The sequence below is a fragment of the Balaenoptera borealis genome, assembly GCF_965194805.1.
Source record: "Balaenoptera borealis genome assembly, chromosome: 6".
Classification (NCBI taxonomy): domain Eukaryota; kingdom Metazoa; phylum Chordata; class Mammalia; order Artiodactyla; family Balaenopteridae; genus Balaenoptera; species Balaenoptera borealis.
In genome coordinates, this window is record NC_138863.1 from 34,908,706 (window position 1) to 34,922,925 (window position 14,220).

The 14,220-nt window shown below is 36.7% G+C and overlaps 1 protein-coding gene across 1 annotated transcript in view; it reads left to right on the forward strand.

Moving 5' to 3' along the window:
* Positions 1 to 14,220, forward strand: part of CDK15 (cyclin dependent kinase 15) — a gene marked incomplete at its 3' end in the record, with an annotated part of 81,810 nt that overhangs the window by 18,170 nt on the left and 49,420 nt on the right. The window contains exons 5-8 of the mRNA XM_082396776.1: positions 5,176 to 5,538; positions 6,262 to 6,411; positions 6,618 to 6,712; positions 12,749 to 12,828. Coding sequence (XP_082252902.1) covers positions 5,416 to 5,538; positions 6,262 to 6,411; positions 6,618 to 6,712; positions 12,749 to 12,828 — 448 coding nt within the window. The 5' untranslated portion in view covers positions 5,176 to 5,415. The remainder of the gene's footprint in view (positions 1 to 5,175; positions 5,539 to 6,261; positions 6,412 to 6,617; positions 6,713 to 12,748; positions 12,829 to 14,220) is intronic.

Below are 14,220 nucleotides of genomic sequence, written 5' to 3' on the forward strand. Positions count from 1 at the left end.
CTCAAACCTCCCCCCCCCAAGCCCACCCATCTAGGTCATCACAGAGCACCGAGCTGAGCTCCCTGTGCTATACAGCAGGTTCCCACTAGCTATCTGTTTTACATATGGTAGTGTATATATGTCAGTCCTAATCTCCCAATTCGTCCCACTCTCCCCTTCCCCCCCTCCATGTCCACACATCCATTCTCTACGTCTGCATCTCTATTCCTGTCCTGCACATAGGTTCATCTGTACCATTTTTCTAGATTCCACATATCTGTGTTAATATACGATATTTGTTTTTCTCTTTCTGACTTATTTCACTTTGTATGACAGACTCTAGGTCCATCCACATCTCTACAAATGACCTAATTTCATTCCTTTTTATGACTGAGTAACATTCCATAGTATATTTACACCACATCTTCTTTATCCATTCCTCTATCAACATTTAGTTTGCTTCCATGTCCTGGCTATTGTAAATAGAGCTGCAATGAATATTGGGGTACATGACTCTTTTTGAATTATGGTTTTCTCAGGGTATATGCCCAATAGTGGGATTGCTGGGTCATATGGTAGTTCTATTTTTAGTTTTTTAAGGAAGCTCCATACTGTTCTCCATTGTGGCTCTATCAATTTACATTCCCACCAACAGAGCAAGAGGTTTCCCTATTCTTCACACCCTCTCCAGCATTTATTGTTTGTAGATTTTTTGATGATGGCCATTCTGACTGGTGTGAGGTAATACCTCATTGCAGTTTTGATTTGCATTTCTCTAATAATTAGTGACATTAAGCATCTTTTCATGTGCCTCTTGGCCATCTGTATGTCTTCTTTGGTGAAATGTCTATTTAGGTCTTCTGCCCATTTTTGGATTGGGTTGTTTGTTTTTCTGATATTGAGCTCCATGAGCTGTTTGTATATTTTGGAGATTAATCCTTTTTCAGTTGCTTCATTTGCAAATATTTTCTCCCATTCTGAGGGTTGTCCTTTCATCTTGTTTATGGTTTCCTTTGCTGTGCAAAAGCTTTTAAGTTTCATTAGGTACCATTTGTTTATTTTTGTTTTTATTTTCATTACTCTAGGAGGTGGGTTAAAAAGATCTTGCTGTGATTTGTGTCAGAGTGTTTTTCCTATGTTTTCCTCTAAGAGTTTTACAGTGTCCGGTCATACATTTAGGTCTTTAATCCATTTTGAGTTTATTTTTGTGTATGGTGTTAGGGAGTGTTCTAATTTCATTCTTTTACATGTAGTTGCCCAGTTTTCCCAACACCACTTATTGAAGAGACTGTCTTTTCCCCATTGTATATTCTTGCCTCCTTTATTATAGATTAGGTGACCATATGTGTGTGGGTTTATCTCTGGGCTTTCTATCCTGTACCATTGATTTATATTTCTGTCTTTGTGCCAGTACCATATTGTCTTGATTACTGTAGCTTTGTAGTATAATTTGAAGTTGGGGAGCCTGATTCCTCCAGCTCTGTTTTTTTTTCCTCAAGATTGCTTTTGCTATTCGTGGTCTTTTGTGTCTCCATACAAATTGTAAAATTTTTGTTCTAATTCTGTGAAGAATGCCATTGGTAATTTGATAGGGATTGCATTGAATCTGTAGATTGCTTTGGGTAGTATAGTCATTTTCACAATATTGTTTCTTCCAATCCAAGACTATGGTATATCTCTCCATCTGTTTGTATCATCTTTGATTCCTATCATCAGTGTCTTATAGTTTTCTGAGTACAGGTCTTTTAACTCCTTAGGTAGGTTTATTCCTAGGTATTTTATTCTTTTTCTTGCAATGGTGAATGGGATTGTTTCCTTAATTTCTCTTTCTGATCTTTCAGTGTTAATGTATATGAATGCAAGGGATTTCTGTGCATGAATTTTGTATCCTGCAACTTTACCAAATTCATTGATTAGCTCTAATAGTTTTCTGGTGGCATCTTTAGGATTTTCTATGTATAGTATCATATCATCTGCAAATAGTGACAGTTTTACTTCTTCTTTGCCAGTTTGTATTCCTTTTATTTCTTTTTCTTCTCTGATTGCCATGGCTAGGACTTCCAAAACTATGTTGATTAAGAGTGGCAAGAGTGGACATCCTTGTCTTGTTCCTGATCTTAGAGGAAACGCTTTCAGTTTTTCACCATTGAGAATGATGTTTTCTGTGGGTTTGTCATATATGACCTTTATTATGTTGAGGTAGGTTACCTCTATGCCCACTTTTTGGAGAGTTTTTTTAATCATAAATGGGTGTTGAATTTTGTCAAAAGCTTTTTCTGCATCTATTGAGATGATCATATTGTTTTATTCTTCAATTTGTTAATATGGTGTATCACATTGATCAATTTGTGTATATTGAAGAATCCTTGCATTCCTGGGATAAATCCCACTTGATCATGGTGTATGATCCTTTTTATGTGTTGTTGGATTCTGTTTGCTAGAATTTTGTTGAGGATTTTTGCATCTATGTTCATCATTTGTATTAGTCTGTAATTTTCTTTTTTGTGATATCTTTGTTTTTCACTTAAAAGTATATTTTGATGATCACTGCATGTCATTATATAGAGTTTTTTTTTTTTTTACAGCTGCACTCCATTGGATGTATGTGGATTATTTTTAATGTTTCTGACACAGACTTCACATTATTTCTCATGTTAATATCTGTTGAATGTTTATGATAATCTACGTATTCTAGGAAGGTTATAATTAGACCAAAATTCCTAATAATCTGGCTAAATCAAATAAAGACAGAATGCAAGATTAGAAAAAGTGCAAACTCTCAACTAAACATAGCTATTTGAATACACACCAATTGAGAGAGGAAAAAAGACTCCATAATTGTAGGGTGGGTGAATCTAGCCTGAAATTATTAATAACCTATAATTTTACTGCTAATTTAAAAAAAAATGGCTACCATTTGTCAACACAGATTCCCTGGAAACAGAACCTCAAGCAAAAGCTTACCTGCAAACACTTCATTTTGAGGGGGAGGGGTCATTGCAATCCCAGGGAAGTAGAAATGAGAGGGAAAGGGAAGTAAAGGAGGGAAGAAAGGAGAGCATAAATGGAGCATGTTTCTGAGCTGGCTTCAGCTCCACAACAAACATCGCTGGTTTCATAGTGGAAGTCCTTCCATGGGACTTCCTGCATTCCTCGATTGTGTCACCTGGCCCTTGCAGGTAGTTGCTAGAGAAGCCAGAGTCTCTGTTGGTCCATTCAGACTGGTGGCCAGACACAGGGGTCTCTCCTTGTCAGCTTCTGGTGTGAGGGATCTTTGGTCTATGAGTAAGAGTGGCCATACTTCAAGACAGCATAGTGGGTTTCTCCCACTAAGAAACCAACCAGGCCCTGAGGTAGGTCCGGCCAACCTGGAGTGGCACGTGAACTGGGTCCAATTCACAATTCAAAATGAAATCATCGAAGTCTTCTGTCCTTATTCAGAAATCTTTGGTAACAAAAATTGTTTATCACATAGAGCTAGAAAATATCTTAAGTCATCTAATATTTTTCCTTGACTTTAAACAAGACCATAAATTATTTTATTTTTGAAAATTCTGAAGGGTATTTCACAATTTCCCTCAGTAGCCCATTCTAGTATCTAAATATACCGTTTTAAACTTTAAAAAAATCAAACTATTCTATTTTAGCAACTTGAGACTTAGGTCAATTACCCCTAGGCTAATAAAAATGCTAATCTTTTAAAAATTCTGAAACTTACAATAATTAGAGGGTGATAAAGAATAACTGTCTCGGGCTTCCCTGGTGGCACAGCGGTTGAGAATCTGCCTGCCAATGCAGGGGACACGGGTTCGAGCCCTGGTCTGGGAAGATCCCACATGCCGTGGGGCAGCTGGGCCCATGAGCCACAATTACTGAGCCTGCACATCTGGAGCCTGTGCTCCGCAACAAGAGAGGCCGCGATAGTGAGAGGCCCATGCACCGCGATGAAGAGTGGCCCCCGCTTGCCACAACTAGAGAAAGCCCTCACACAGAAATGAAAACCCAACACAGCCTTAAATAAATAAATAAATAAATAAAAATAAAATGACTAAAAAACAAAAAAATTAAAAAAAAAAAAAAAAAAGAATAACTGTCTCAAATCTGGTCTGGGATATAACTTTTGTATAACAAAATTCACAGTCTTTTAGGAAGAAATCAGCATTTCTGATAAAATGTATTATAATCAAATTATGTTCAATTCTAATGGAATTAAACATTTTGAGAAACTAGCTTCTCTTACTCTCTGTTGATTATCAGGCAAAAGTTTAATCGTTTAACAAAATATTCTTTTTTTGTATTAGTGTAACTAGTCTGTTTGTTGTTGCTGTTGTATTTACTAAATGTCTCTAATTGGAATGAATCTTTGAATTGACTTGTTTTAGGTCTCTTGTGGCAATTTTGAAATGAAACTTCATACATGCTCATAATTAAATTATCTGAAAGGCTTTTCTTGTAAGGTTCAAATATCAAATATATATAAATATTGTTGTGATAATAGACATGACTTATTTTTTCCTTAATGATTGTGTGTGTTTATGTGTGTCTTATTTTCCGTCTCACTCTAATTAGCACATTATAGTGACAATGACCTTAGAAGTCTATGAGAGAGAAAAGTTCCGTTCAAAAACTGCAAACTAGCTTGAGGTAGTTCCTTGACATGTCATGGTATTAATATAGTAAACGTTAATTACATTTATGTGGAAGGAAGGAGGCAGGGAGAGGGGAGGAGAGAGGGAGAGAAGGAGCTATTTCATGCAAACTTCTCTCCACCATTGTGTAACATTGTTACCTGTTTAGTAATAAGAACAACACAGGTGCTCACTAGATAGTTTTTGAATTGGTCAATGAATGAGTACCCCTTGGGACTCTTAGTTACACTATTGCTTAAAGGCAAAGAGATGGAGTAGATATCTCCAGCTTTCTTCCTGTTTTAGGGTTCTGTGGTTTCTTTGACTACTAAAAGTTGGCTAGGTTGCAAATTTATTTTGAAGTCTTAAAAACAAAATACTTTCAGATGAAGGGCAGGGAGAGAATACTCCTCAACATATCTGCTTTAGCACCAGGAAAGCCTAATAAATATTATCAATAATATGGATAAGCAATGTAAATTCATAAAAACTGTGTATACCAGTAGCACTAACTTGTGACTGGAATAAGAACTTTAATTGTGCCAAATTTTATTCTTTCCAATACTAGCTGTCCTGGTTTCAGTTGTGCACATATGAATGCAGGCGGCCGCCTTTCTGATGTGTAGTTTCTTGCACTGATGAAGAAAAAACTGCTGAAGTCATGAGGCTGCTCCAAGCAGAGCCCTCATGTGAGTCATATGAAAGCTCCAGCATTGCTGACCTCTGGCAAAAAGGGAGTGAACAAGGACAGGAGAGGCAGAGGGAGGGAGGTTCAAGTGCCGGGTTTTCTCCTTGAACCTGGAAGATCATGGGTCAAGAGCTGTGTGCAAAGACTCTGCAGCCTGGATGCAGCTGCCGTTGCCGTTGGGAGGGAGGCGATGCACACAGCCGTCAGAGGAGCGCTCCGGTGATGATGGAGGCTGCGATCAAGGTACTTGTATTCCAGGAGCAGCGTCCTCCTCTATCCATAAACCGAGGAGTTCAGAGGCTCCCTTTCTGTAGCAGGGTCTGGTTTTCCTGCGCTAGGTCTAAAGCAATAAAAAGAAAATTCTATTAAAGTCACAGAGAATTTGTGACTGTTGTTATCAAATTTGGAGATTTTCTTTTAAGCCAAAAGGGAAAAATAATCCTATGCTTTGGGCTGCATGAAACTCACTTGACTTGAAGTCGAGAAAGTTGTTCTCTTGAAATAGCTGAAGTACTAAATTAGAGAGCTGAAGCTCAAAAAGCAAGCTGCAGTATCGGTACCCTACGGATTAAAAATTTCAGTAATTAGTTCATGTTTATTAGCAATGTTATACTAGAAAATTTTTCCCCTAAAAAGAGAAATTAAGGGGACATGGAAAAAAAAAAGTCTAGGTTTAACAGAGAAAAATTAGAAACCATCCATCAAAGAAATTTAGTTTAACCTAAGTGTTTAAAGATATATTTTTAGGTGAAGAGAAAATGTTGTGTTTCAGCAGTTGATATCATTATTTTATTTATTTATTTTTTTAAGGAACTGACGTTCAGGAAAGGTGCCTTTTGGGCGTGTAGGACGCTTGGAAAACATTTGAAGAGTTAACATCAGGCAAATAAAGAAAAAGTGGTTTATGCTAGCCATTGAGTCTTGACTTTGCATAAATTTTATTCCTGCACTTTCCTTTTTCTCTAGCTAACAGACCTAAAAGAAGCATCATGTTCCATGACTTCATTTCACCCCAGGGGACTTCAGGCTGTCCGTGCCCGGAAGTTCAAGAGTAAAAGGCCACGGAGTAACAGCGATTCTTTTCAGGAAGAGGATCTGAGTCAGGGTTTTCAGTGGGTGAGTGAGCAGCTGATGTTGATCAAGAATTTCATGTGTGCTTGTCTAGAGAGGCTGGGCCTTATTTCCAGGGCAATTACTGAGCAGACCTTCCCAAGTACATTCTGCAATGCTGTCTAATTTCTCTGGGAGAAAAAAAAGGCAACACTAAAAAAATGCTCTTTTCTTTCCCCCCCCCCTCACTCCTCCTCATTCCCCTTATGCAGAGGAAGAGCCTCCCCTTTGGGGCAGCCTCATCTTACTTGAACTTAGAGAAGCTGGGTGAAGGTTCTTACGCTACAGTTTACAAGGGGATTAGCCGGTGAGTGACTCATTAGCTGGGAGAGACTAGAGATGAGGATCTCACCCCCAGGATTTGACATTATGAAGCCAGCTGACACAGGACAGAAGTTCAGGACCTATGCAAGACCCCACAGTCAATAGGGAAAGACATGATTATTGAAGTAGCCTTGAAAGAAAACAAACTTCCCCTGCCCCAGTTAAAATCAGCCCACTAATTTATCAGCTTTTCCTTTTTTTGATTCAATTCAAATTAAACTTTCTCAACTACTGACCCAAAGAACAACTACTGCTCTTCACCTGGTGGGAAGTACAGTTGATAAGGTGTCTCTACAGATATTTTCATATTCCCCCCCATTCAGCCCAAAACACAATGACAGAAGTTTGCAATGGCAGCCTTGAGTTTTCTCCTTCCTTCTTCCACTTGGCCTTTGTAGAAGAAACTGAATTTGGTTTCTACAAAGTATGACATAGTACGCAAAGAATGATTAATCCTGGGTAGTCTACACTTGCAAACTACACAAAATGGCTGGAGAATAAAAAGATTGTTAATCCAGAAAGCAAGTGCCCATTTTGGCTAATAAAAACTTTGTTAAACGTATTTGAAAGATTCATGAACTCCACAGCTTTTAGTCAAGGTGGGATAGTCAGAAGGTCTGATTTCTTTAATTTATGGTACTCCAATGGAGAAAAATAATGGCTCAAAGTAGTTAAATGTTAATTTTAAAAATTTAATATAAATACTACAAGACTATTATTTATCTTAGGACTTGTGTTATAATTTTTACTTGTTAAAGAGGATTTTGGAGGAGATACCATTTTAAATATATTATGTAGAAAAAGGATTTAATTCACTTCCATAAACTATCTTAGGTACTAAGAATATAAAAGATTTCCTTCAAGGGATTCAGCCTAGTAATAGAATGAAAAATACATTACAAATATATACCCTGTCCAAGTGCACAGAGATATATGTAACAGTGTATTAATTGCAGCAAGATTTATAATAGAAAAAGTAAAAACCTGGTTACAAATATCCGTTAATGGAGGACTGGCTAAATTATCACTATATAATGAAATAGTATGCAACCATCTAGAGTATAAGATGTATGAAAAGATGCCCAATATTTTATGAGAAACAAGCAAGTTACAGAACAATATATGATCTCATTTAGAAAAAAAGCACTGTTCATGTATAAATTTGTATGTGCCTAGAGGAATCTGGAAAAATACACAAGGGATTATTAAAAGTAGCTAGTTCTAGTGGTTGAAACTGGAATGGAGAAAGGTCACTCAAACTTTTCACTTTGTTCCTTACCACAAAAGCATTACATTTATAATTTTAAAACATATAGAGATAGATGTCAAAAAGGCATTTGATAAATTCAACATCAATTTCTAGTTTTTAAAACTCTGAGCAAAATAGGATTAGAATGATAATTACTTATTATGTTGTAGAATAATTTCAAATCAATAGCCTACATACTTTTTCTTTGTTAAATACTAGAGACATCACCATTAAGTTAGAGGTAGGGCAAGACTGCCCACTATTCTCTATTGTTAAAGATTATCATAAGCATTCTAGCCAATGCAACGAGGAGAAAAAGACTGAAAATAATTTTTGTGGATTATAGAATTGTCTACCTAAAAAACCCAAGAGAATCATCTAAGAAACTATTAGAAGTAGTGAGATAGATAGAACAATAAGGTGATCAGTTACAAAATCAAAATATACTTATCAAAAGTTGTCTTATGTATTAGCAATAACCATTTAATAGAAAATATTGTAGGGGAAATTATTCTCAAAAAGCAACAACCAAAAAATCATTACAATCAAAAATGGGCAGAATTGGGACTTCCCTGGTGGCGCAGTAGTTGGGAATCCACCTGCCAATGCAGGAGACACGGGTTCGATCCCTGGTCCGGGAATATCCCACATGCTGTGGAGCAAGTAAGTTTGTGTGCCACAGCTGCTAAGCCTGCGCTCTGGAGCCCGCGAGCCACGGCCACTGAGCCCGTGTGCCACAACTACTGAAGCACACGCGCCTAGAGCCCGTGCTCCGCAGCAAGAGAAGCCATCGCAATGAGAAGCCCGTGCACCGCAGCTAAGAGTGGCCCCCGCTCAACGCAACTGGAGAAAGCCCACACGCAGCAGCGAAGACCCAACGCAGCCAAAAACTTAAAAAAAGGGCAGGATTTATATAAAGATTTAGTAAGGGACATAAAAGACTTGAAGAAAAAGCCAGCCAGAAAGGCATTCATTCATTCTACTCATATTTATGAAGCACCTATTCTGTGCCAGGCACTATTTTAGCCAATAAGGACTCATTGGAAAACAAAAGAGACAAAAATCCCTGCTCTTATGGAGTGTATGTTCTAGTGGGGGTGAGAGAGGCAATAAACAAATGAACTCTTTGAGTTTGTCAAAGAGTAAAAATGCTTTGGAAAAGAATAAAACAGGGAAGAGGAATAGGGACTGCCAGAGTGGGGTGGTGAATTACTATTTTAAACAGTGAGAGAGGAGGCCTCACTGAGAAAGAAACACTTGAACAGAGACTGACAAAGGTGAGGCGTGAGCTGTGTGAGTGTATAGTGGAAGAGAGCTTCAGGCAGAGGGAACAGCAAGTAGCAAATCCCTGAGGCAGGAGCAGGCCTGGCACTGGACTGGGAGAATGGAAGGATGTGAGGACAGGGAGGAGGTGCAGATGCAGTAGGGCCTTATATAGGGTCTCGTAGATCATTTCAGGGACCCTTGTAAGGATATTTGGATTAGAATATCTAGTAGTACAAAGATGTCAATGATTCTGTAATTTAGAGTTTTAATGTATTCTAAATATGTTCAAAAGCTACAATAATTAAAATAGTGTAGCACAAGCATAAGACAGATTGAAGAAATATGATTTGTAAAAGTCTAGAACAGTCACAAATCCAAGTATTAGTAACATCTAACATACAATCATGGTGGCATGTCGAATCAGCAGGGAAAATAATTAAATAAATAAGCAGTCCAATAAATGGAGTTGGGACGATTGTTAGCAATTTGGAAAAGGTAAATATACAATATAAATTCCCAGTGGATTAAAGAGTTAAATGAAAAAGGAAACATACAAGAGCTAGAAGAATAAACAGGGGAAGTCTGTGTAACTTTTGGGCTGGAAAGGTTTGTCTATATGTAACACTTAAGTCAGAACCTGTAAGGGAAGATTGGACATGTCCATGGTGCCCCATCTATCCAAGTACGTTCTAGGGACCCCCCCAATTCTGAGACACCTTAATAGAAGTTTCACTGAAACCATTACCATTGTCCATTTGACACGGGTAACCCTAGGACAAAATAAAATGTGATCCTTTATTATAGGTGCTCTCAGCATCTTTAAAATGTTGATGTATACCATGACTCTCTAAAAAAGATGAAGAAAAATTTTAAAGTATAAAGCATTTTCTAAACATATTTGAACAGAAAAATTTAGGGTAGAGGATAGGGAGAATTTCACAGAGCTATGTTCTGGGTAAAACATTTTGGAAAATACTGAGCATCATAAAAATTTTTAAGTTTAAAATTTCAAAGACATGATAAGGCAAACAAAAGAAATTGGTGAAAAGTATATGCAAAATATTTCAATAAAAAATGGGCAAACAGGTAAACCAAAAAAGAACAGAGAAGACCAATAACCTTATGAAAATTCAGTTCCACAGTTATTTAAAGGAATAGAAATTAAAATGTGATAATCCTTTTTACCTATTAAATAGGCCAAAAAATGAAGATAAAAACATGCCCCCCAAAAAGAAGCCCCACATTTATGGGGATATGTCAAAGATACCTAGGAGCCAACTGAAAAAGCTCCCAAAGAGCAAAGGTGGAAAAATTTGAGCAACAAAATAAATAAAATAGTATTTATTGGGTTGTAACCCAAAGTATAAAGTGACTATGAGTCCATAGCGCTGTAAATAAGTGGTTCAGTTAATTAATAAATGGGAGAGAAGAGACAAATTTCCAGATAATTTATGCAGATAACCCACCCTCAAGGTGGTGGAGTGTAACTTTCCAGTGCTTAAGTGTGGGCTACTCATAGTGACGTTCTCCCAAAGTTCAGTATGGAAAGGGGTGGGGGGAGAATAACTTTACAGTGAAGAAACCTGACAAGTATTACCTGAGCCAGGTGATTAAGACCACATCAAAAGCCATAAATTTTGATGACAGTATGTACCTTTAATATGATGTGATGAAACCAAAACCCATAACTGTGGTCTAATCATAAGAAAAACATCAGAAAAATTGCAATAGAGAGGTATCCTACAAAATACTTGACCAGTACTCCTCGGAACCTTTAATGTCATCAAAAACAAGGAATGTCTGGGAAACTGTCACAGCCAAGAGGAGCCTAAAGAGACATGACAACTAAATGCAATGTGGTGTCCTAGAAGAGATCCTGGAATAGAAAAGGGACATCAGGTAAAAACTAAAGAAATCCTGGTAATCATATTGCAATATGTAAATGTATCAAATCAGTTTTTTCTCTAATGTTGAATATTTCAGCTATTTCTATTTTTTTCTATTGTAACTAACACAGTGAATGATATCTTTCATGCATTTGGAATTATTAAAATCTTTGCTAAGTAACTATTGAGAAAAATTCCTGAGTGTGGTAGTTTTATGGTTTTTCACACATATGATCATGTTGCATTCCCCCAAATTTTACCAATTTACAATGCAACCCACAACAAGCAATACAATTTTACTGCCAAAAAAAAAAAAAAAACCTAAGGAATTCCTAATAAACTAAGGGCTTTGGCTAATAATAATGTATCAATGTTGGCTCATTAATTTTAACAAATGTATCATACTGATATAAGATGTTAACAACAGAGGAAACTGGATGTGAGGTATATGAGAATTTTCCGTACTATCTTCTCAACTTTTCTGTAAATCTAAAACTGTTCTAAAATATGAAATCTTACAGCAACAACAACAACGAAAAACAAACAACGCTGCCCGCTGTTGGCGAGGGGGTGCTGAATGGCCAGGCTCATGACCAGTTAGTGGTGTGATCACTCTGCGGCACAATTTGGGAACATGTGTTCAAAACAATAAAAATTTGTACACTGCATACTCTTTGATTTAGCAATTCCACCACGACCCTAAGAAAATAACAGAGGCTGTATGAAAAGATTTATCTACAAATATGAACAAATGTCATCATCCAGGTATTTTTATAATAGCCAAAAGTTAGAAACAATGTTAAAATATTTGGAATTGGCAAAATACATTGTACATATTTATGTGATGAAATGTTACTATTAAATGTCAAATAATACAAGAATGACTAACAGAAAAAGTTAAATGGAGGAAAAACAGGTTCCTAATAATACGATGTGAATCCCACTGTATTAAAAACAATATAGTTATACTTACATTAAAATCTTCTCTGTTCTCTGGCATTTAGCTTACATCAGCAAACAGAACAATGAATAAGGGGAGAGTAAGAGATGAAGAGAGAGAGAATGGTGGGACCGGGCAGGTCAGGTAGCACCTAGGAGGCAATTGTAAGAATCTGGCTTTTATTCAGAATGAAATGTGGAGATGACGGTGGGTTTTGAGCACAGAAGTAACTTGTTTTGACTTTCACTTTAAAAAAGATGCCCTGGGCTACTGTTGGAAGTAGAGGGTAGGGGTACAAACATATAAGCAGAAAGACTGTTAGGAGGTCATTACAATAATTCAGATGAAAAATAAGAATGGCTCAAATAAGTGCACAAAGGGAAATAAAAGAAACAATATATATCAAAATATGAAGCTGGCTTTGTTGAGTTATTTTTTTCTGTGCTTTCCCATAGTCTCCATATTTTCTGTAATAAATATATATCACTTGGGTAAAGAGAAAACGATGGCTTGATATATACATATGACTTTTAAAACTTTTTTATTCTGAGAAAATTGTACATTTCATATACTGGAATAAATTTTGAAGGAAAGCTACTTTTGTTAAACCATCCTTAGTATAAATTGCTGCTATGGGCCATGTCAACAAATGTGTGCCCTTTCCCCCGACTCTTCTAGGATAAATGGACAACTAGTGGCTTTAAAAGTCATCAGCATGAATGCAGAGGAAGGAGTCCCATTTACAGCCATCCGGGAAGGTAAGAACAGTAGAGTGGACCCAAGAGATATTTTAAGTTTTTGATTTGATAAAAATGCATTGAGCCTATCCATTTAGCATCTAGCTTTTTATATTTATAGAAGTAATGTTATAATTGCAATTTTATTCTTCACACCGGTTTTCCAAATCATTTTATTACTTATTCCTGAGGAAATTAGAATTCAAAACTATTATATTAGTTGATCCAAACTATGAACTCAGTGAGTATTTACTAAATATCTTCTGTGAGTTTGGTCCCATGCTAAGTGCTAAGGCTGTATCTATATAACCCTAGAAAAAGCCATACAAAAGAGAAAGTAAATAATATATTCACACAAATTCTCAGTAAGCAGTTTGCCTGAAAATAAGTTGTTGAGATAGCATTTGAAAAACTCCTTGGGAAAACGTGTGATTTTAGTGTTATGCCTGTATTTTCTCTGAATCCTGGACAGTAGAGCAAGTGGGTGAGAAGTCTGGTGGCATCAGATAGACTTGAGCTTGAATCTTAGATATACCAATTACTAGTGGTGTGACTGTGGGTAGATTACTTTTCCTATTTAAGACTCAGTTTATTGCAGAAAGAGGATAATAGTACCCATTTCATTGAGTTGTTATGAGGCTTAAATGAGAATATACATATAAAACACTAGTCACAGAGTTTATCTTCAGAGTTCAACAAATGTTGGCTATTATTATTATTCCATTTTTGTTACTTTCCCTTAGTGATGTCTTGTTCACTATCAAGATAACTAACAATTTATAATTTAAAAATCAAGAAGCCAGTATAGTGAAAATAAATCATTAAAATGCAATTTATTAACCTTTTTACATAAGCCATTTGAAATAAAATGATGACAGGATTGCTATTCATTTCATCAAAAACCCAGAGAAATGGCTTCTCCCTGGTCTTTCTTTCTTCCCTTTTAACTACTTCATCTTCCCTTCTTTATGGAGCACATCCTATATGCAAAGCATGCTGCTGGGTGTTGTGAAGAATGAGAAGAAAAAGCCTGATCTTTGCTCTCTATCTTTTCAGTTGTAACAGAGCAGATGATTCAAGTTGCAACCAGTGTTATGATGGAGGTAACAAAGACCTTGTAAACTGAGATGAGAACAAGTCAGTCTCAATGTGGCTAATAGAGTCAATAGGTTTTGAACTGAGCTTGGAGGATGGGTCATGCAAATAGGCATGGAAAAAGGAATTCAGAAAATGAGTTTATAACTGAATTTGATGTCATTTTCAAAAGTCTTCCAGAGCCCCTGGGAAATACATCATTTTGAATTTCAGCAGAAGGGCCAAATGGCTATCAGGTTAGGCGGGGATTCAGCCTGGTAGGATCAGGTGCATTCTGGAGGAAAGTGTGGCCTTAAGTGTTTAATATAATGGAAGCTG